At 37.5% G+C, this 24,657-nt stretch overlaps 1 protein-coding gene across 2 annotated transcripts in view; it reads left to right on the top strand.

Annotated features, from left to right (window-relative positions):
- Positions 1 to 24,657, top strand: part of syt7a (synaptotagmin VIIa) — a 138,523-nt gene that overhangs the window by 93,051 nt on the left and 20,815 nt on the right. For both annotated transcript variants that reach the window (XM_077210098.1, XM_077210099.1), the window contains 3 exons: positions 2,903 to 3,070; positions 11,025 to 11,396; positions 18,501 to 18,617. In XM_077210098.1, coding sequence (XP_077066213.1) covers positions 2,903 to 3,070; positions 11,025 to 11,396; positions 18,501 to 18,617 — 657 coding nt within the window. The remainder of the gene's footprint in view (positions 1 to 2,902; positions 3,071 to 11,024; positions 11,397 to 18,500; positions 18,618 to 24,657) is intronic.

The raw sequence follows: 24,657 nt of genomic DNA, 5'->3' as shown, positions 1-24,657 counted from the left end.
TTATATAATTTATTTATATAACTTTTTAATTTCTGCCGTTACTGATATTTTTCAGCTTATTTTAAGATTTTCACGACTTTTGCTATCATTTAGTACTAACCTATGGAGATATAAAGCTTTAAGTATATAATTAATTGTTTAACCGCTTAATATTTGTGACTTTTTTCTATAACACATTTCAGAAGGAATTTCTATCATATTTCACTATGGTAATTTCTAATTTTGCTGTGATATTTAAATTTATTTTAACTTTTTTTAACAAAATAGTTTACTTATAATATTGGTTATTATTTGGTTATCTTCTACCTATAAAATGAAAATAATTACTATCATCCATAAATCTGTTATTTTGGTATTTTTATATGCTTTTATAGTATTTATTAATATTTTGAATTAGCTTTTCTATTTATATTTTCAGATTTAATTTTAAATCAAATCTTAGTCAATTTGCTATGTGTTTTTGTATTTTTTTAACATATATATATTTCTATTTAGGGTAAATTTTTGTTTTTGTTAAGTTTTTGTTTTTATTATTTCAACTTAAACCTTTTTATTTCAGTTAGTTAGCAAGGCAAAATTTCAATGTAAAAAAAAAAGTTTAGAATTGCTTTCATTTCAGCTTTGTTTCATTTAACAAAAACAATTTTTTATAATTTCGGCACCGAACGGAAGTCCAGTCTGTTCTGTGGTGACGCTCATGACAGAAATTGCACACTTCACGTTCAACCTTGTGATATGAATGAAAGTCATTATGCAGATTTTATTCTTGACTAAGCTTTGCAGGACTGCAGGGACATTATCAATACATTGGACAGTTTGCTAAGCCTGACATTCAAATCTGTTTTGTTTCACCCCAAAAATTGCACGATTGGACCCTAAATGTCCCTCACTCCCTACAGCCCTGCTCGTCTCTTCTCAGCATATGACCTTTAACCTTTCACCCCCCTCCCCCTCCTCCCCCCATGGGGTGTTACCATGGAGACGGACAACCCTCCAGCTTCAGCTATCCAGCGAACAGCAACAATAACAGTAAAGAAACAAACAATCAAACCAAAAGGCGCTCTTGAACGGCGTCTGACCCTCAGTGCCGTAGGCTCCCGTCGAGGGTTGACCGTTACAGTCTGGTTGTGGTGTGGTAACCCCCGTTTTGCCCTGTGCTTTGACCTTTCTCGGGCTTGTACTCGATGTGTCTCTCCAGCACTCCTGATTCTTGGCATCGGTAAACCCTCACCGGCCTAATCCAGACAGGTTTCTCTAAAGAAACGAATGGTTTCCATCAAAACCAGCGGCAGTCGTACAGAGGGGTTCAGAATCAGATGGGCCGGCCTGTCTAGAAAATGAAAAGTGAAATAAACACGTTATCGGCGGTGGCTCAGGTGATTCGGTTCTCCTTTCTCTGTGGACCTGCTGGATTAAAGCGGTGTGGGTGAATGCACTGAAGCTCTGCTGTTTCAGACGCACGCCGCAGATTCAAGCAAAACACACCTGGAACACACTTACAGTCTAGTTTGTCTTTAGTTATGGTCATGTTGTATGGATATTTCAGATGCTTGTATCGTGGGATGCAGAATAGATCCCTTATTGGCTCTAAATATGTAGAGTATTTGGTTTTAAGGTGACGGTTACATTGTACTTATTTAAAAAGAACTAAGTAATATTAATTAACTACATGTACTTACTATAGAGTTACGGTTAGGGTTTGGTTTAGGGTTAGTTACTTGTAATTATGCATAATTTACTGGTATTACTATAGTAAGTAGGCTACATGTAGTAACGGGTTACTACGTCACCTTACAATAAAGTGTTGCAGAGTTTTTTAAAAATTGTATAGGTAAATATTTGCATGCACAATTAAATATCCAAGTTCATCAAATTGAATATTTAATTGTGCATGCAAATTTTTTTGCCCATTTTTAAATTTTTCTTCAACTAACAAGCACTTAATAATTTAAACGTAATCTTTAGCAAATCTCAAAAATAATATTACGTTTTTCATACTGTGCATTATAATGTTGCAATGCCTAAATTCACCCTTAAACGCATACCTCGGGTCTTTATCGACCCAGGACGGTATACATTCACTATATAATATCAGCCGTTTATCAGTTATTGACCATAACATGAGAATAAATATTGTCTTATTGGAATTGACCAGAATTTTAATGACTTGCATCACCGCTAAATATGTAAAATATTATTATTATCATCAGTTTGGTCAGTTATTGGCCATAACTTGAAAATAATTATTGTAGTAAACAGAATATATGCCTATATATATATATATATATATATATATATATATATATATATATATATCATTTTTCTCTCTGAAATCTGATTCCTCGCCTGGTTTTGTTTCAATCTGCGGCTGTCAGCTTTGTCACTGAAAGCTGTTTTTCTCTTATCCTGCTGTTTTTGATGTCGTTTGGTGTTGATGTTGTATTGTGAGTGTTTGAGTGGTGCGGCAGTGTTCCTTAAATCTCCTGATAACTGCATGATGACTTTCACCAGGTCCACAAACCGGTGACCACGATAATGAAACACCGATGACAAAAGTCTATATGAAGTCTGCAACATTTATGGGTGTCATTAATGCGACGCATGTCACCGGGAGAGCAACTGTGGTTATTTGAAGCCTCAGGGTCGTTGTAATGTAAATCCATTCGTAAGGCTCTGCTACGCCCCCTATAGGAGGATCTGCACTTGGCACTGCATCTTTAAAAGCCCAGGGTGACTTGTGTTTGTGTCTTGTAGCTCGCTGTGAGGTCACACGCATGTAACGCTCTCACGGGGTAAATCATTGTTATTTATCCAAACCTGTAACCGTTTCTTCTCTCCCAATGTTTGTTCTTTTCCTCCTTTCTCTCTCTCTCTCTCTCTCTCTCTCTGGCGGACCCCCCAGTGGGGCGGTGCCCGGGGGGCAGAGAGGGTCCGTGGGGGGTGTATTTGGGGACGGAGGGGGGCCGTCCCGCAGTGACAGCGTGAGGAACATGATGACGGGGGGCATTAAAGCCGGCAGGTGGCAGACGGTGCAAAGCCGCCTGCAGTCAGGAGACTTCAAGAACGGCAAGTGAGTCGAGCCCACTGGAGACAAGAAAGAGAGTGTGTGTGTGTGTGTGTGTGTGTGTGTGTGTGTGTGTGTGTGTGTGTGTGTGTGTGTGTGTGTGTGTGTGTGTGTGTGTGTGTGTGTGTGTGTGTGTGTGTGTGTGTGTGTGTGTGTGTGAGAGATGTTTAAGAAAGTTAAAAATGCCTTTTGTGTGGGTCTGCACTTTGCTGAGATTTCAGGCCGCCCTGCAGTCTAATAATAGCAGAATCCGTACGACTGACTCACACACACTTAGACGCACTTAGAAGCGACGATCACTCATTTCAGTCCATTTTAAAACACAACACCCGCAATGACTCAAAAAGATGGCGTAATTGCTGATATCATGCACCTGATTCAGCCTGCGAATATGAAATGTGAGGGATAATAAATATAACTGCAAAGCAGAAGGGTCTTGTATGAGCCTGAAGGGGGTTATTTTGCAATATTACAGACTGGCTGACTACATGATGTGGGTTGTTATATGGCTACTTAACATATTAATGCACTGGAAATATTGATTTTTTTGGTTTGTTTAATGTTGACATTAATTCAGAATTGACTTAATGCACTTTCTTATTGGGGTCTTAATGTGAATAATTAATCTGTGCATATTATTTCAAGTAAAAACAAAGGCCTTCATAATCTTTCATATTTCTGTTTCAAATAAATGTTATTTGAAATTGTAATAATATCTCTCAGTATTACTGTTTTTTCTATTATTTTTGGTCATTAAATGCAGCCTTGGTGAGTATAAGAGTCTTCGTTCAAAAATCTTACAGATCCCAAAATTATGAACGATAGTGTAGATGAACACAGAAAATTACAGCTCCTAGAATGCGGAAGAAATCATAAAGCTTTAGTTTAAAAAAATAAAAATAAAGTCTTTCCATCTAGCTCAAACTAAACCGTATATCTTTAAAACAAAGTGATTGACTCTTTTAAACTGAAAGACAGGACTTTCATTCCTGCAGCTGTATTTTTTTTTTCCATAAGTGGTCAGTTTCTTTTCCCCTCCGGTAATGCACACCGTTCACAATCCAATCAGTTCCAGATGGTGTATTTCAATCCCATTTTGAAGTAAAATTGGTTGCAAACAGCATTACATGTTGATTTCATTGTATTTTGTGAGAAAAAAAGAATCTGCAATATAAAGCTAACAGCCATTATAATGTTTACCATTAAGTATATATCAGTGCAGAAACTTCCAGTTTACCAGAATCAAGAATTAATCAGAATCAAGTACAATTAAAAATAAAGGTTCTTTATTGGTTCCATAGAACCTTCCATTCCACAAAAGGTTCTCTTTTGTCTTATCTCTAGATTTAGATAATTAAAATGTTCTTCACACTAAGAAAACAAATGGTTCTTTTAAGAATGTTCACCAAAAATGGCTCTTCTATGACATCACTGTGAAAACCTTCTTTTGGAACCTTTAGTTTTAAGAGTGTGTTCCAGTGAGCTGTGTAATTATGGACTTTAATCACAATCAGATGAGAAAATATGATGCGTTCCCATTTCGTCTAATGACTTTCTGAAGACTAGATTTTTCAAACTATCGGCACACAGTTAAAGTTTTATAGAAGCCGTTTCAGTGACATGAGCGATGGCTGGAGGATGTTAAACACCAGTTTTCCGTATTAATCGCCAGCTAGTGAAACCGTGTAGCACAAAATATTAATGCGTCCTATAAACGTCCTATAAATATGCTTAATATTTCAGTGAATCATAATGTGTATCTGTCAGCAGTGTGAAATGAATCCTGAGAGAGGAGGAAATTTCCTTACGTCGGTAAAAGAAAGTTTACAGAACCCAAACTGATTCATTTCAGTCCAGACAGTTTTACTTCCATAATCAGTGTATTTCTGAGTAAAATAGTATTCAGTCAGAGAAGTAGGGTGGGACTTCCCATACAGCAAATAAATAAATGATCAGATATGTTTTTTAATATATTTTAAAATATGCAAAAATATATTGTTGATATACATTTTAAAATATATTTACATAAATGTATTTTTGATAAGTTTTAGTTATTTATATTTCATCATATTATTTAAATATATTTTATAGATTATATATATTTATTTATATTATATTATATTTTGCTATATATATATTATATGTCATTTTATGATAAATATACTGTATTTATTATAAATATATTTTTTAAATATATTTGAAAATATATTCCTAATATATTTGTAAATATATTTATACAAATGTATTTTCGATAAGTTTTAGTTATGTCTTTTTCATCATATTATTTTATATATTTATGTGGCATTTACTTAAAATGTATTTTATGGCTGGAAATGCATTTTCCTGCCCCCTGAAATACAATTTACCAATTTTGGCATTTAAAGGTTTACTAGAAATATATTTTAATATTTGAAAATCATATTTCATTAATCTGTGCTGTTTACAATATATTTCCTCATATATATTTTAGAGACATTCTTTGGTACATTGTGAAACTAAATACATTTATATTTATATATTTTGAATTTACAAAAAAAGTTTTTTGTGTCCTTGAACTACATTTTGTAATATATTTTAGCATTAAAAAATATTTATATTCATATTTGAAAAACATATTTTAACTAAGCTGTGCTGTTTACAACATATATAGCATATATTTGAAAGATATTGTGCCAAAAAATGCCATATGGGTTATTTTATCCATCATGAATTGACTGGATTGTTCAAAGCGTATATCTAAAATAATATTTCAGAGACGTACCACCAATGACGTATGACCAGGAAACGTGATGCACAAGTTTGGACAATTTTGATTTCTTGCTGAGCATGAGACTAACTAACAAGAAACACCAGGAGAATGAACAGATGAAGTAATGAACGAGGAACCAAACCTCACAAAAGATCTCGAAAACACAACCTCACCGAAACACACCCAGAGCTGCTACAACGCTTCAATATCCGTGTGCCACACACACACACACACACACACACACACACACACACACACACACACACACACACACACACACACACACACACACACACACACACACACACACACGGGCTCAATTTAAGTTTTCTTCACACCCTTAGCTAACACCTCCTCTCCTCCAGCACCTCACATATTCTCTCTCTGTCTCACATCTCTCTTCTCTCACTCCATCCATACCACCAGTCCTCGTTCTTCTCTCGTTCTCTCTCTCTCTACACGCCCTCCGTTTTTCTCCGTCAGTAATTGGATTCTATTTTCAGGCCGCTATATATGTGTCTGTCTCTTGTGTTGTGTCTCACATCCTCTTTTCCCTGTCTCTCTCTTTCTCGTCTTCATCTTGTTCTCCACTACGGCTTGTTTTGCTCCCTGGTGTTTGTCCTGCATCTACTGATGCCCTTTACACTTGAGCCGGTGCCAGTTCAGACTTACGCCAGCTCAACATGAAATCAAATCTGACCAGCTTTACATTATTAATACATGCTCCTGGTCCTACAGTGCAGGATGAAAGAAAAAAATAGTAATATAAGATAATAAATAAGAAGATATGTTATTGTTTTAGGCTACTGTCGTAGTTAATGCCGTAATTTAATGCTGGTGAATGTGATAAAGGTTACAGCAATAATAAATTAGGATTGATTTGAAAAAGAAGTGTAACCAATGGGATGCTCTAAATACTGAACTTGACCTTCATTCTTCACATCCAGGGCAGAATGACTCAATAATGGGAGTATGCTGCCTTCAAGCCATGTGCTTTTATTTCTTACCTTTGCTTTTTGAAATCTGACTAACCGTTTCAAATGGCAGGATTCTTTAAACTTTTACTTTTGAACATGCTAGTTCAGGTTTAGGTTTGACTGTTTCTAGAACTTTTTGTTTTCTACATTTTAAAACAAAAGCATTAACTGTAAACGGTTTTGAACAGTTTTGTCCATGTTACACCCACCAACCGATTGAATTTTATATATTATGTATAGATTTTTAAAATTTAGTCTTTTAAAAAGGCATCTGGAAATAATAAACTAAGTGCATGTTGTCAAAAATATAGATTTTTCGATACATATAAATACTGAAATATCTGAAACACTTCCAATACTCATTTTCTTTAGAATAGATACAGGATACCAGCTGTTCTTTCTCTCTCTCTCTCTCTCTCTCTCTCTCTCTCTCTCTCTCTCTCTCTCTCTCTCTCTCTCTCTCTCTCTCTCTCTCTCTCTCTCTCATCTCTCCATCAGCGAGTGACACACAAACCCTCCTCCTCTCACTCACTCGTTTCATTTGCTCCGGATGAATATTGTTGCTGTTAAAGGGCCGCGTGGGTTTGTTCATAATTTGACTCATTCCCGCAGATTTTGTGATGCCCAAAGTGCGGCACATAAAGCCACATCTCAGTATAAATTGAGTTCTTATTGCCCTCAAACAGTCAAAAACACACAAAATAGTGTCAAAATGCCAGTCTTGGCGAGCATTCATGTAAACACAGTCATGTTTTAAGTGAACATAAACAGTTGAGAAAGAAAATGCATGTGTATCAATATAATGGATCCGTGTGTCATGTCTTAAAGTGACAGCAGCCTAATATACCTGCTGCCAAATTATGAGATAATATTAAAAAAATATATATATATATGGCAGTTTTACCCCCATGGTACCGCTTTCAAAATTGTGGCCAGTGAAAAAACTTTGGAAAACCACTTTCTGCTACAGTCAATCCCTGATTCTGATGCATCATGGTCATCTGTGACATTAATGAATGTCAATACGGGCATCTTTACCAGTGTGAGGTACTTCTACCATTGATTTTCGTTTTGATTCTACCTTTCAAGCTGGTGGCATGTAAAATCTAAATCTTGGCAGAAATAAATTATTGTTTACAATAAGTTGTACTTTAGTTTGTATTCCTTTGTGTCCTGTTAAAGCATAATAGCTGTAAACTTTGCTAGAATATGCTCGTTTAGTCAGTTTAATACGGTCACAGGTTTGTGCATCAATTTCACACCTAACGTGCATCTTTGGCTCTTCATTATGATGCAGAACCATTAATAAGGTCTCCTGTGGTTGCTGGGAAATGAAAAATTCTTGATTGTCTCTCTCTTTGCAACTAAAATCACTTGCGTGTCACCTTGTATTTGAAGGCAGTATCTTCTCATTACATATCCTGACAGAAAAATATGTTATATTACAGAAGTAAAATGCGATGTGAATGCCTTTTCATGCTGACTTCAGTATCAAGATGGTTTTCCTCCACTGGAGCAAGTTTGTTTTATGTCCCATAAACTCCAAATCACTCTGAAACGTTCTTTTTAATGACTTTTTTCAAATGTTCACTGACAGACAGTCAGAAAAAAAATTGCTTAATTGTGTCTTTAGGGGCACAGCAGCTTGACACTTGTTACTTATCTACCCTTAAAAGATGCATATTAGTATCTTAGAATGGTAATATGTACTCTAAAGCTGATGATACACGGGGCAACATTTTGAACAATGTTGCCGTCAACAGGCAACCAGATGAGACATAGGGCTCACGACCGATCTATATTATCCAGATAGAAATGTATTGCCCATTTTCAATGGGAAAGTGCCCAAGCAACAATCGCTCGGCAAGATTGCCCAGCAACATTGCTCAAAAAGTTACCCTGTGTATCATCACCTTTAACCCTTGTGCATCAATTAAAAAAAGTTACACATAGCTACATAGAGGACAAAAATGTCCATGTCAAAAAACTATCATAAAAATGTTAATCTTGGGAGCACAGACTTAAGTTTGGTATAAATATTTGGTTTTGGTATAAATCCAAAAAAAAGTTATATAGGGTGAGTTTATGAAAATTATTTATGAACATTATTTTGTATAAAATATATATTTTATGAAACAACTTGAACTCTAAAACAGCTAGAAAATCAAAGCCATAAATCTCAATAAATTGTGTTCCAAATTTGAGGTTGATATCTCAAAAAATGAGCTTTCGGTAAGATTTTGTTTGGGGGCAGTAACAGATTTTCCCCATTGGGTGCCAGCATACTCTACTGGTGCACACAGTGATTGGATTTGTTATTTGCAGTAGAGTTTTTCTCTCTCAATATTACAAACACACGCATACACACAATATTTTTTATTACACACTTACTAACCACACTCTTACATCCATATCAACACACCCACACAAATATCGTTGGATAATTTTTCCAATTGGCACTATAATATGCTGAAGCAGAAAACAGGAATAAAGCGAGTATTTGCTCTATAGGCCAAACCTGGAAAAATGGTAAAAATTACCAACAGAAGGAAAGCCTCTAAACAAAGATTGCATCATTTTATAGTTAAATGGCCCTGGGATAATTTTTTTTTTGCAGTTTTAATGGGTTTCAATAGGACCATTTTTGTCCAAAAGGCGCTGAGAGGAAGTATTTTGTGTACCTAGTGCAAAATAGATTTTTTAAAGGAAATGCCGGTGAAATAGTAAAATTCCAATAAAAATACACACCTGTGCCAAATTGTATGCAGTTAGCATTAACACAAGCAGAGTGATTAAAAAAAAACCTGAAAAACCCTAAAATGTCCACAAGGATGCACAAGGGTTAAGGTACTACTATGAACCTTTTAGGGCTCGATAAGATTGAAAGATGTCCCTTTATGGCAGGGGTGTTTAAACCAGCGGTGTGCAGCAGAGCTTAGCTCGAACTTGCCCCAATACACCTGCCTGCAAGTTTCTAGTATGCCTAATATGCTTTAATAAGTTGCTTCAGGGGTGTTTAATTAGGGCTGGAGCTGAACCCTTCAGGACTCCTGGGGAAGTTTCGAACACCCCTGATTTAATGGTACTGACTACCGTTGTACCCTAAAGGTAAAATTCAGCATGGATTAGGCAAGCTGAAATGAGGTAGAATAGCCAGAAAATGCAGGAATCATGAGTGCAACTCAGGTGAAACTCACCGAAGTTTCTGAGGTGAATTTGACACAGTTTTTAGATTAAAGTGAAACAGGGCTAATGATAGAAAGAGAGGGATGTAATTGCTGAGGGAGGGGAGGAGAGGACAGAAGAATGACGGATGATCTAGCGTAGTTGGTTGGCTGTTGAAGAAACTCAGGGGGCCGTGGTGTTACTTAAAACGAGTGTCGCAAGAAACGATGGGCAAAGTTAAGAGAAGAAAGGTGAGGAGAGGCATGTGCGAGGAGTAGACCGAGATGGGAGGCTCTCAACAGAACAAAAAACAGTCTCCCGCAAGAACCGGTGGCAGCCGACTGACGCCACACACGCCGCGACACACACATGCGCACGGCCGTTCAGGGCAGACCCGACACACACCGCGATCCAGTCAGACACGCACAGGAGCGGCACGCAAACAGGCCGTGCAGACGCACACACACACACATTCTCGCCGCTCGTCGTTCGCTCAAGGAAGTCTCTCTCGGGCCGGAAACGGACACACAGACCAGGGCGGCTGCGGTTTCTTTTGCTACCTGTGTTACGGTGGCTACTGCCTCTGTCTGATGCTTCTCTCCTTCTTTCTCCTTCTCCTCCTATCCCCACCTACATCTCGCACTCCTCCTCCTCCTCCTCCTCCTCCTTCTTCCTCTCCTCTACCCCCTTCTCCATCTGACGACACTATCTTTTCATTGTCCTTTTCCTCTCTGGCCATTTCCTTCTGCCCCCATCCTTCCCTAAACCTCTCGTCCTCCTCCATGTCTCCATTCTCACCTCTTCAATCCCTAACCAACTCCATGACTCTCCTACATCCGGATTCGGAACTTATTCCCTTCAACTTCTCGTCTCCTCTTTCTCCATGCCCCTCTGCGTCCTCTGATCCTCCTCCTCCGACTTCTTACAAATCCTCTTCGGATTCTTCTCCTCAACCCCGCCCTTTTGTTCTTGTCCCGCCTTCTCTCCTCCTCCTTCCTCGCCCCTCGCTCTGTATCTCCCGCTCTTCCTCGTCTCGCTCCTTGCCCTCCCTCCTGCTCTGCCCGCACAGTTTGTCCGACCACACCCTCTCCTCGACCGAGACCTTGGACCAAATCCCATCGATGGGGGCAATACCTCGACCTCGCACCTTGTTGCGTCAGCAGAGCCTCCAGCAACCCTTGATCCAGGCTCCGGCCCCGAATTTGATCAACAGGCCTCCCAACTCCCAGAGTTTGGGTCAGCTACACACCCAGCCGGGATTAGGAGGGGGTGGTGGGGCGGGGCCTGGAGGCGGGACCGGGACCGGCTCGAGGAACTCCAGGGGCGGCCCGGCTGGAGCATCCCGCTATAAGTCAGGTGGTGCCTCTCATGGGAACCCTGGCAGCGTGGATCACATGATGGGTCAGATAACGAAACGAGGCCTGGACGTTAAATCCTTCCTGTAAGTCACTTCCTGTGTGGGTCTGTCCTGTGCATGCCTTTTTGTCCTGTATTTGCTTGTATCAGTCTTGTCTAAGTAATTTCACAAAATTGTTTAAGAAAGGTTAACCCAAAAATCATTTGCTCACCCTCATGTCGTTCCAAACCCGTATGGCTTTCTTTCTTCTGCATAGACCTTGTGCGCCAGAGAAACAAGTGCACAGCCATCTTTATAATATCGTCTTTGAACTTTCGTTTTTCCGGTAGCTCTGTATATTTGATGACATCGCTGTCGAAGAGTAATTCCCTGGTGAAGTGGATTTATTTATTGTAGAGTTAACGAAAGTTATCACGAGCATTGTAATTTTTAGATGTTTAAATTAGCAGATGTCTTAACGTCAGTAGACCGGGATGAATTTAAAACGGGCTGTTCATTTATAAATACCTACAGAAGCTCTATAACAGAAAAAGAGAATTTTAGCGGAATGTTCACGCTGCTCTTTTCCATAAAGACCAACACATACGGTGACTACAGACTGTAAAGCTACCAATATGACAAAAGAAGCACCATAAAAAGGGATCTAGTTTTCTTTTTCACAGTCTTTTGAAGCCGTATGATTGCTTTGTTAAGAATCTCCAAAGCGTTAAGAATTTTATTTGCGTTCTTGTACAAGTCTCATAGGATTCATATCAGTACTTAACATCAATACTTGAATTTTTGTCTGTTTCTTGTACAAAGGAATCATGCGAGTTAGAGTATAGTTAGAATGTAATGGACAAATGGACTCAAAAGTGTCCATCCTCATTCATTTTCATTGTTAGGAAAAGAGCAGCGTCATTGTCAGTCACATTCTCAAAAACATAATTTTATATTCCATGCAAGAAACGCATTGAAAGTCATGCATTTTTGGGTGAACCGTGTTTTAAGTGCTACAAAAGCATTTATATTCTTTTATATCCTTCGAGAAATATCTCAGACTACACCGGATCATTTCCCTTTCTCTGAGATGCTTTATTCATACTTGACCTGCTTTAGTGTGTGGTAATAATAGGTCTCTTAAAACAGTGTAAATGTCCCAGAGTTCAGCTGAAAATGATCTGCGTGCCTCTTCTTGTCTGTTCTCGTCTCTGTCTGTCTCTCTCTCTCTCTCTCTCTCTCTCTCTCTCTCTCTCTTCACCTGTCTGTCTCCAGACGCTGTCAGACAGTTGTTCATTCTGTCACACTATATTTCAGCCCCGCTGCAGGATATTACCCCCCTCCCTCAGCGTTCTGCACTGATCTGCTGTTTTGTGACGTTCTGTTTTATCTGGCTGAACATTGCCTTGTGTGCGGTCTGCCTCAGCTGGTTTAAACATGTCACATTTTAGGACCTCAGGAGACCGCTGGAGATATGGTACCAGGACTAATATTATGTATGTATGTCAGCACATGCATATGTGTTCGGTGTGTGCCTGTGTGTGAGTGTGTTCATGAATGTTTAATGGTCTTTCTTTTGTGTTTAAAGGGACAGTTAACCCCATAATGTAAACTTATTTACCCTCATTTCACTTCCAAACCATTTGACTTTCTTCTTTCTACATTTTACATTTAGCTGACGCTTTTATCCAAAGCGACTTACAATTGCTATATATGTCAGAGGTCGCACACCTCTGGAGCAACTAGGGGTTAAGAGTCTTGCTCAGGGACACATTGGTGTCTCACAGTGGATTCGAACCCAGGTCTCTCACACCAAAGGTATGTGTGTTATCCATTGCGCCATCACCACCCTTTCAAATTTACTGAATCCACTGATCTTCCCTTCCATTCCATAGTTGTCAAATGTTGAGTTTTCAAACTAAACCATTGCACTTTTGGTTGCAAAACATGGACAAACTAATTGTGTGTGGCGTCACACATGTTACAAAGCACCTTGACACCCTAAAGTTTTAAAATGTCCATATGTAAATGACATTTGAAAGCTGCAGCGGAGTAAAACAACTTTACTTTCTGTATTTTTCTTACATGAAGCTTCTAAAGACTTAAGAAATATTGTGCATGAGTACTTTTAGGTTGGTTTTTATAGCTTTATAGTACACTTTAGGCTTTCGTTCTATGGAAAAGAAACACCATGATTTTTAATTTTTTTAAATTTTGTGTTTCATGAAAGAAAGAAAGAAAGAAAGAAGTCATACGGAGTTTAAAACAAAATGAGGGTGAGTAAATGATGGCAAAACATTCATTTTTGGGTGAACAATCCCTTTAATATCCCTCATGTTCAGTCTTTTGTTTCCAAACAGGGTTGTTTATCCATTAGGAAAGTCTGAAACGTAATTCCCTAGAATAGCAGTGAGTTATTGAGTGCACAGGACAGGAGACTTTCAACTAACCACAGCACATTACGCTAGCTTGACAAGGGCTACAGGTCTTCAATAGATGCTCTGGCCGGTTTAACTCCGTCTCTGTAAATCTCTCCGACTGCTACAGCGTGACCTGCGAAGGAAGGGAGGGCAGGTCTCAGCTTAAATGACAAACAATTAACACGACTGAACATCATCTAATTTCCCAAGATTATCCACACGTGAACACACAGCAAATCGGCTGATTGATGGATTTCATGGTTCTCAAGTGATGTAACATGGTTGAATTTATAAGCCTGCCTCAGTTGTGTGTAAGTGACGTTTGGCTCTGTTGTGACGTATTTAATTGAATTATAATAGGTGCTTTCCTGAACGGGGTCGGTATGAGAAAAGGCCTGTAATTTTCACATTTAAACAGCGATTTAGTGATGAATAGCTTGGTGATTTCACATGCTGCTAGGTCAACAGCTTAATATGACAGGTTTGAAAAATAATTTCTCCTGAAAAGCCACAGAATATTTTCCACGAATGCCATTAAGGCACACATTTAAATATGTGATATTTATTTTTTTATATGCACTTATGCACTATTATGGTACTTATTAATATATTGCAATTCTGTCATCATTAACTCACTTTTATGTCGTTCCAAACCTGTATGATTTTTATGCTGCTTTATGGACAAAAACTACTGTAAAAGTAGTCCAAAATAGTTAATATAACTTCAGAAGACTTGTGATATAGCACACAAGTCTATTGGACAATTTTTGTGTAATTTTTTGCTATTTTTTTCATCTTGGCTGCTTCTGGAGACTTTGATTTATATGATTATGTAATAATGTTAAAGTTGCACGATTCCGGATAAATTGAGGATCACGATTTTTTGTTTCAAATAGAGATCATGATGCTCAAATGATTCTGAACAGACTTCTACACAAAATAGCATGTAATTTACTAAAGGTTCTGACAAAATATTAATTACTGCAGTTTTTTAAATGTTTAATTAATATGAATGAATTTTTTTTTTAAATCGGGTTAAATGAATGATTCAATGACTCACTCATAAATACTTCCCTTGTTTCATTACAGGATGAATCAGTGTTTTTTTTAACAAATCTCTTAAATGAATGATTCGATGACATAAATTTTTTAACAATCACTTGTCGCCACCTTGTGCCGTAAAAATGTAATCAAAACTATCGTTATTTGAAGTTAACGGAAATAAGATACGGTGTGGTTGAAAAGGCTGTTTGTGAAGCTGTTTTTCATGCCTAAACAGGTTTGAGTCGAGATCGCAATCTTTTAAAGATTAATCGTGCAGCTCATTAACATTGAGTGGGTGAGTAAATGTTTTTTGGGTGAACTATTCTGTCAAATCTGTCTTCCGTTTGGTTATACGTGTTTATTTCCACGGTTTGTTTATGTGCGTTCGATAGTGTTTGTACGCAGGCAGGTGTTGAGTTTAAAGTCTTTGCTACAGATTTACGTTAACCCTGAAGCATTGATTTTCTGTCCTCTGAATCATTACTCTCAAAATGGATTGTTACCCCAGGACAGAGAATGAAAGAAAACAGAAAGAAAGTGAGGAAATATGGGGTTTTGTCTGAGGTTCAGAATAGCATACTATCATACTATTGCTGCAGTTTATTGTGCACAGTATGCAGATTTAGTATGCATTAAAACATTTGCATGCATTGTTAAATGTTTCAAACTGCAGTTATATGCTACATTCTCATCACATGAAAGGACTTCATTGCATGTTTAATTCAGCATGTGGTCTTTAGTGCTCACCTCATAAACTAAACCAGATTATTTCACTTTCACCTCTTTTTTTAATATAACCTTTTTTAATATGATGCCTCAAATCTGGGGAGTTTGATCAAATAATGAACCGGAGAAAGAGACGAAATGGAGTCAGCAGCCAAAGTTGCGAATTTAACTTATGCGCAAAATTGGAATTTCGAAAAAAACATTTATGAATAAATCAGCGCTTCCATCCCATGTGGTAAAGAGAACAAAATCGTCACTTCCTGGAAATTTGGTGCAAAAAATCTGTAATAAAAATGGAAGTTGCTGCAATCGGGGAAGCCACTGTGGCTCTTTTTCGTACATCATAAATGACAAAATAATACAATGCAATAAACGCTGTCATGTTCTCTTGTCCCTGGTGTTTGGAAATGCAATCGTGTGAGACGCTTCTGAGAGCAATAAATCAAATCATTCTAAATGCAGACTTTGGTACAGGCATTTTACAACTACAAAATCAACATTTGAGATGCTGTGATGCAATTGGTCCGCTAGTTTAGTCCACATATCCAATCCACATCCTGAGGCAAAGTCACCTGAGTTTTTGTTGCGCATCGAGGGATTTATTCGGTGAATGTGTTTCCATCGTAGTTTATGCACATCAGATTTAAAAAAAAAAAAAAAACTCAATTGATTGCTTTCAGTTTTTCCTTCACATTTTTAGAATCTTTGCATTTCCATCCAGCATCCTTTCCATCAGATTTCCTAAAATTTGCATAAAAATAGGCGGATTGAAACATAGCTAATGGGTTCAAATATAGAGTCAAGTTAAATGCATTGCATTGAGGAAGTTTGCACACTTCACATTTTGCAAATGGTGAAGATCCTAATTTCATGCATACAGAATTCACAAACTGTGAACAATGTTCATACTGCAAAAATAGTATGGAAGTTTGCCAGTTAGAAAACATCCGTGTTCCGTTTATGCTGGGAAGACTAAATATTTCATCTCCGCTGGTTAAAGGAGGATGTCATTGACACACATACATGGCCTTGGGTCTGATATAGAGACAGAAAAAGAGAAGAAGAAAGGGAAGGCGAGAGGAAGGGGGAGGTGGGGTGTAATTGAGGGTTGTTGGTGTGTTATCAGTGGTCAGCGATGGTCCTGTTAACATCCCAGAACATTCGCCGTCCGGCTCTCACCGGAAAAGTGCCTCTTTTTATTGCTTTGACAATGATGATTCCTGTCTGTTGTGTGCGCATGAGTATGTGTTGTGCGTGTGCGAGTGTGCAGTCGCTCCAGCCAGGAGCTATTTTTTGCAGCCATTAAATTCTGAAAGGCAAAAATAGCCGGAGTGGGCCAAAATGGAGGGAAGCCCTAGAGAATATGAAGGAATGGATGGATTTACAGCAGGAGAGAGGGGGAAGAAATGGAAGTTGGGAAAGTGGAGGGGGGGTTAGAGAGTATTAAAACCACTTTAGATACGAGGAGAAGGAAAGGAAGTAGAGATTTAGAGAGCATAATGCCATATGACGAGGTTAGAATTTAAAGGAATAGTTCACCTGAAAATGAAAATACTGTCACCCTTTACTCACTTTCATGTTGTTCCAAACCCGCTTGGTGTTTTTCTGTGGAACATAAAGCGATATTTCAAAGATGGAATTCCTTAGGGATGTTAAAATTTTGTCCCAAAATTAATCCCAAAATTATTTAATGAAGTATTTTATTAATCAAAAAATAACACATTAAAAATATTTAAGCATAATTTACGATATGAGAAATGGATATTCATTTTGAGATTTGATAAAGATGACATTTATGATGACAACATATACATTTTGCAATTTTATATAATTTATGTTGTTTTATATATACATATATATATGTGTGTGTGTGTGTGTGTGTGTGTGTGTGTGTGTGTGTGTGTGTGTGTGTGTGTGTGTGTGTGTGTGTGTGTGTGTGTGTGTGTGTGTGTGTGTGTGTGTGTGTGTGTGTGTGTGTGTGTGTGTGTGTGTGTGTGTGTGTGTGCTAGTTAAATGTATTATTTATACATAATTATAATTTGCACTCTCACACATATACACATATAATATTGGTTTGTAACTATTTGCGTTTCTGAACCTAATCATTGTCATGTGAACTGTTCCTTTAAGATCAGGAGGGACAGACGAAAGCTTTCAAAAGCTGTTTAAGAGGAGTTTAATAGCAGGATATTAGAGAAAGGTCCAGGCTCAGAGATGAGGGGGATTTGTAAGTCGAGAGAAAATTGAAGAATGTAAGAAAGAGAAGAAGAGAGGAGAGGAGATAGAGGGTGAGCAGTGACCCAGAAAGCAGCAGCTCAGTGCCGACACCTCACACATACACACACACACACACACACACACACACACACACACACACACACACACACACACACACACACACACACACACACACACACACGGCACTCTCAAATAGAAACAATTAGTCCAGATCTCTCTAACGGGCCTCAATTAAGGCTGAGGAGAGAGAGAGAGAGAGAGAGAGAGAGAGAGAGAGAGAGAGAGGGGGATGAAAACACCAGTGAAAGAGGGAGACGGTGAATGTGTTGAGTGACGAGGACAGTAAATCAATGTGTGTTTGCGAGAGAATGTGAGTTTGAGTGTTTACGGGCCTTTTTACATCAAGATCAGCTCTAAACGCGACGGGAATGACTGAGAATTTGTATTTCACACATAACTTTTTCAATTCGAATACCTGCATTTGTAACACCGTTTATACCGACTTTAACTCTTCTTGTATTGCTAAGCACAGGTTTGCCATTGAGATACAACCAAAGTTAACATGCAAATAAGTGCATATTGATAAATCAGCTGTAAAACAGAGCATGTGCAGTGCGGTCTGAGGAACGGGGCTGATATACTCAACACTAATAGTATCTGCTGCCTAATAACAGTTTCTTGTTCTTGTGTGTTTCCTCTCGCTCTCGACTCTTCCTCTCGGCACTTTGCTGCTCTCTCTTTCTGCTCTCTCTTTGTTTTGTGTCTCATTTTCTTGGTGAAGGGAAGGAAAAATGGTGGTTCTCTCTCTCGCGATCGGATTGGCCGAGAATGACGACTTTGCCAATCTTCCAGACCTACAGGAAGTACTGCCCAGTCAAGAAACCCCCCCTGACAAGAGGTATCTGTCAGAATATGTGTGTGTGTGTGTGTGTGTGTGTGTGTGTGTGTGTGTGTGTGTGTGTGTGTGTGTGTGTGTGTGTGTGTGTGTGTGTGTGTGTGTGTGTGTGTGTGGAGAGATGTATTACATGTTTGACCAACCCACAGCAAGCGGTAGAGCTCCTGCTAGAGAGCAGGGGATTGTGGGTAATACCCAGCATAGCGTGTATTTGCCACAGGCTCTGAGGCGGCAGATACAGACACAGCGGTGCGCCGCTCGCGCTTTCAAGTCGTAATGCGAGTTAGTAGTTTCTCTCAAGCTCTGTTCCAAAATGCTAGTGAGCCGTCATGCTATCGACTGCCAACATGGGCAGCCAAATCTCATAAGTGACTTGAAGTGCATTTCATAGGCAGCAACTTCACAGGTGAACGGCACAAAAGAGCACTACACATGAGAACTGATTTTGCAGTAAAGTTTGGCATTAGCATACCGCTAATCATGATTAGCATGTTGTCATGTTTACATTGCAGTACCCTTAAAAATAATAATAATCTTTATTTTCTATAGCAACTTTAAAAGTTACATCTCAAAGTGCTTCACAAAAATAAGACAAATAAAAGAGAAATACAACAACATAAAAGCATTCCTAAAAGAGAAGTGCATTCAAATAATCAAATATAAAATGTAGCCCAATTAGATTTATCCACTTTCTTAATTCTTTGCAGTATCAATGATAAACCGCACAATTTATTCCTGGAATCATGTAACTGTATAGACAAGTTATTAAAAGAGCATTTTTAATTATGTTCCAATAGTTTGATGTTAGCATGTGGGCTAAATATCAATGCTCATGAGAACAAGGAGAAATGGCATTTCCAGTCGATTTTAATATAGCATGGCGTTAGCATGTTGCGATACTCTGTTGTATGATAACGCTGCGAAAGCGTACGAAGGAATAAAATTGACCATTTTTAATTAAATTGTAGTATTTTATCAATTTGTTTCAGTATCGATGTTAAACGCAAGAATGATGCAACTTTTAGCTAATTCTGGAAGTTTGATGATAGCATGCTAGTAAGCTAACAGCACAATCCTCAAATTAACATAAAATACACATTACAAACAAGTTATGAATAAAATAGTGTATTTTTGATGTTTTGAAGTTTGATGTTAGCATGTGGCTATAAGAACTAAAGGAGAAACACCACTTTCAGTTGATTTTACTGTTAGCATGTTTTCATCTTTGTTAGCATGTTAACATCTTTACCTTAAAAATACATTGCACTTACAAATAATGAGTAAAATAGTGCATTTTTTACTAGATTGAACTATTTTACCAATTATTTTCAGTATCGACGAGAATGTTCCAAGCCTTAAAACAAGGAACAGGCCGGTTTCTCTCGCTAGGTTTTGGAAGAGAGCTTCAGAATGGCTGATATGAAGTAAATTAACAAGCTGTATGTCGCTAATAAGTAATGAGCTCATTAATCATGCTAATGAGACTCACCTGAGGCTAACCGGGTGTTTGAATGCCATTGGTGTCTGTGTGGGCCAGGGCTCAGCCAATGAGGTGTGAGATACTGTGACTTACTTCCTGCTGAGATGTGAACTGTTGTGATCTTTACTGCACGTCTTGTTTGTTTCTGTTTTTGGCATTTTTATGCCTATTTGTTGTTCTTTCATCCTCTGACTTTAGCGTCAGATCCTTTTATCCCCACTCTCCTTGAACACGTCTCCCAAGTTCACACTGTTTTTCTTGTCTTTTATGCTTTTATATTTGTTCACTCTCACTTGGTATCTCATTAGCTTTTTACTTTTCCTGCTCCGGCTGTGTTTTGGGAATGGAAACTACCGTGCAATATGCAGTACACAATAAAAAAAATTGCATGTGAAACAATGTGCAACATATAACAATAAACATTTCAAACAATATACTGCATTATCACATGACCTCATTACATATAAATAATCATTCTGCACTATATATGTAATATTTTTTTTTAAAGTTTTACATATACAATTATATATAATATTGAAATTTAATTGTAATATAAATATATTTAAATAGTATATTTTATGCAGATATATATAAAATGTTGTACATTCTGTATGTATTATATAGAAATAAATATATCATATATTTTAAAAAGTCGGAAAGTTTTAAAAGTTTTGTCAAGTTTTACAAAAAACATATATATATATATATATATATATATATATATTACATGTTAATTTTCACTTATGAATGGCACTTTATATAGTAGCATTTTTAAATGTATTTTTTATTATTAACTTTAAATGTTATGTAATTAATAATTACTTTTTTAAAAATATCTTATTGTATTCTAATGGGAAAAGGGTTGAAAAAAACAATCCAATTCACGAAATAACCATATTTATTTTCAAAAGTGTGCTTTTACCATTTTGAAAACAATAATGTACAATAAATATATATATAGAGAGAGAGAGAGAGAGAGAGAGAGAGAGAGAGAGAGAGAGAGAGAGAGAGAGAGAGAGAGAGAGAGAGAGAGAGAGAGAGAGAGAGAGAGAGAGAGAGAGAGAGAGAGAGAGAGAGAGATACCATTTGCATTGTGGGGATATTGTATTCTGCACATTTATGCAAACAACTACTTAGGTTTGCATTAATAAAAAATGCACAGTATGCACACTGCAGAAATAGTATGAGTAGTAAGGTATTTCGAGCTCAGCCTGTTTGTTTTCTTGTGTGTGCGTTTAGTGAATTGCTCTGGAAATGGTTTTTATTATTTAGAATCATGCCTGTCACTCACATAAACATTCATTTATTAAAAGAGCATTCCTCTATTATAGCTTCCCCACTGATGATAACACACAGCACACACTCGGTCTCGAGGGAAATCCTCTCTGGCTAACCGGCGATCATCGGTGAATGTTTCTGCGCTGGATAATGGCAGTGAGTCAGAGGCTGAATTAGTTTTTGATCATTTGGAGGGCCGACGAGTGATCGCAACTAAATTAGAGAACGCAGACGTGAGTGTCTCTCTCTCACAGCCTCACAAACAGGCGCTGTATGGCATTAGGTGTATGATTTACTGCATTTGGTGGTGTGCCAGTGAGAGGGAGTGTATTGATGCCGTTGGTCGAGGCTAATTTACAGGCCTCTGACTGAAGTGGTGTAACTCTCCTGAGACTGGAGCTGACACACACTCCGATGCCTCTTTAAACATGAAGGAAAACATTAGGGGTCTCCCTGATCACCATTAATATTATACAGACTGATGCAAGACTTCATTATGATGGAAACACCTGTAGTTCCTGTGCTGATAGCGCCTCCTCTGGTGAACTGAAGGATTGCTGCTCTCAACCTGTGAAAGGACAATAAATACAACTAGTGTTGTTCAGTTTAGGATTATTAGCAATTTATGACAAAGACATTAATAATAAGAAAAGCTTTCTGCACTATATATTTAAATTTTTTGTAAAGTTTTAAATGTGAAAAATTATATATAGGCCTACATTTATATACTTTTTCACTGTGTGTGTGTGTGTGTGTGTGTGTGTGTGTGTGTGTGTGTGTGTGTGTGTGTGTGTGTGTGTGTGTGTGTGTGTGTGTGTGTGTGTGTGTGTGTGTGTGTGTGTGTGTAATTGAATAAATGAAAATGTTCACTTATGAATGGCACTATATATATATATATATATATACAATATTGCAATGGAATATACAAGATTTTAGTGAATCTGTTCATTATTCCAATGGTTCATTTCAGTGGTTCTAAAAAACTAAGTTTGGGGTTGGGTTGTCTTTGATGAAATATGTTGTATTTTAAGTTACAAACTGTTGCTTATCCCAGTTTTTATTCAAATATGTGAATTAGGATGTTTTGATTAGTCTTTTATTCGTTGTATATTATGCTTTAACCCTAATATAATCATTGTTTATGTGCCAAATAAAAAATATTTAAAAATATAATGTTCATTGTAGTAGATATGTTTCATTAATATCTTTAGTTGTTCTAAAGAGTAGCTTAAAGGGATAGTTCACCCAAAAGTGAAAATTCTGTCATCTTTTACTCACCCTCATGTTGATCCAGTCCTGTATGAGTTACTTTCTTCTGTGAAAAACTAAAGATATTTTGAAGAATATTGTTATCCAGACATCCATTGACTTCCATTGGAAAATAAAACACAATGGAAGTCAATGGCTACACTGTTGTTTCAACCCAACTTTGGGCCAAATACGGAGAAACCCAGCCGTTGGGTTCAATTTTTAAATTACATTTTTAACCCAATGTTTGGGTTTGTCCATATTTGACCCACAATTGGGTTAAAAGAACCCAGCATTTTTTAGAGTGTCCCGTCAACTGTTCTGGTATTCTTTTTTGTTCTATTGAAGAAAGAAAAACATAAGGGTGAGTGAACGATGACAGAACTTTCTTTCTCTTTTTTGAGTGAACTATCCCTTTAAGTGTGCTGTAACTACTCCCTGACACTGCTATACAGTTCAGGACCGTTTGGTGAACTTTCTCTTGAATCTCCACTTGAATCTCCAAGTTCTGGGTGATTTATTTGGTCTTTCTCTCCCTTTTCCGACTCAAACTCATTTTTCTTTTCTCTCGTTCTCTGGTTAATTAGGGCTGGAGTAAAACTCAGGGCTCGCCAAACACACACACATGCAATTAACTCAGCCAGGAAGAGCTAGCAGACTAATAAGGAGAGAGTGAAAGAGAGAGACTGTCTGAATGGCCAAGCCTTCTAGCTGTTGGCACGTTCCTCTGCTGCTCGGAGGGCTTGTGATTACCCAGAATGCCCGGTGAATGAGAATCAAACAGGAAGAGCTCCGCACTGGTGAACCAACATCCATGAGCTCTTATTCTAAAGCAGTGGCAGATATAATGCGGAAAGCAAATGATCTCAGTGACGGAGATGATGTACACACACACACACGCGCTCACACACAGGCTTTGAAGTGCTATCTGATGGTTATATCTCTATGAAGTGCTTGAATCAGCATGAGCGAGATTACAGCTACTGGATCACTGACGCTGAAATGAATCTTATGATGTCCGGGTCATAATTCACCACAACATCAAAACAACAAAAATAAGACATGATTAGTCCTGTGAATTTCATGCATTGATTAAAAATAATTTCATCTTTTTTGTTTTGTTTTACGACTTCGAATGCAGAGTCTTTTAAAACACTTTTTGTCTATTCAATTATTCTATTGTCTGCTACAATAATGTCTTCAAATTATCTATTTTTTTGGCTTTTCAAGACATATATATATATGAAATTTTTATTAATTAATAATTACATTTATAAAAAAATATATATTTTTAAATGAACAAAAATTATATTTAGTACAAAATACTAGTATGACACATATTTTTACTATTTGTTTATTGATTTATTTAAATGAGCGTACATTAAATTCAAACCCCATTATTATACTTACAGTTTGATTTGCAATTAGTAATTAAATAAACAATATTATTTATTTAATTGAGTACTTATGATTATGAATATTTTGTACATTACAATATGCTACTGAGAAATGAGGTTAGCATGCTTAATATATTCATGAATATAATATCACAATGCAGAAAGTATACTTATAGACTTAAAATGGACTTCATTTTCCTAATTTTTATTGATTTCATCAGATTGTGGGCTGAGGTGTGACCCAGACGTGTTCCTGACAGGTTTCGTGTCATTCACTCATGTGCCGTGTGCAGCGAGAGACAGAGATTCATATCACGTCCCCTTTGTCACGTCTCACATGCTAACACACACACAGCTTTTCTCTGCCATTTTGCTGTTGATTCAAGCGTGCGGCACCTTTATAGGGAGGCTTTGCTGTGGATTGGGACTGAAGCTCCCACTGTGATCATGGCATTTAGATTGAATGGATTTAAAAGCACACACACACACACACACACACACACACACACAGAATATAAGTGCTGTGAGACTCTGGAGTGTGTTGTGTCAGAGAGAGGATCTTTCTGATGTAAATCCAGCCGTAGGCTCTCTCAGATTCTTTATACTCTGTTAGTTTGAGTCTGTGAATGAAACTCATTCA

The sequence above is a fragment of the Siphateles boraxobius genome, unplaced genomic scaffold, assembly GCF_051911475.1.
Source record: "Siphateles boraxobius isolate OS27281-9 unplaced genomic scaffold, OSU_SipBor_1 65, whole genome shotgun sequence".
NCBI lineage: Eukaryota > Metazoa > Chordata > Actinopteri > Cypriniformes > Leuciscidae > Siphateles > Siphateles boraxobius.
The sequence above is the reverse complement of the archived record's forward strand: the minus strand, read 5'-3'. Positions and strand labels throughout refer to the sequence as shown.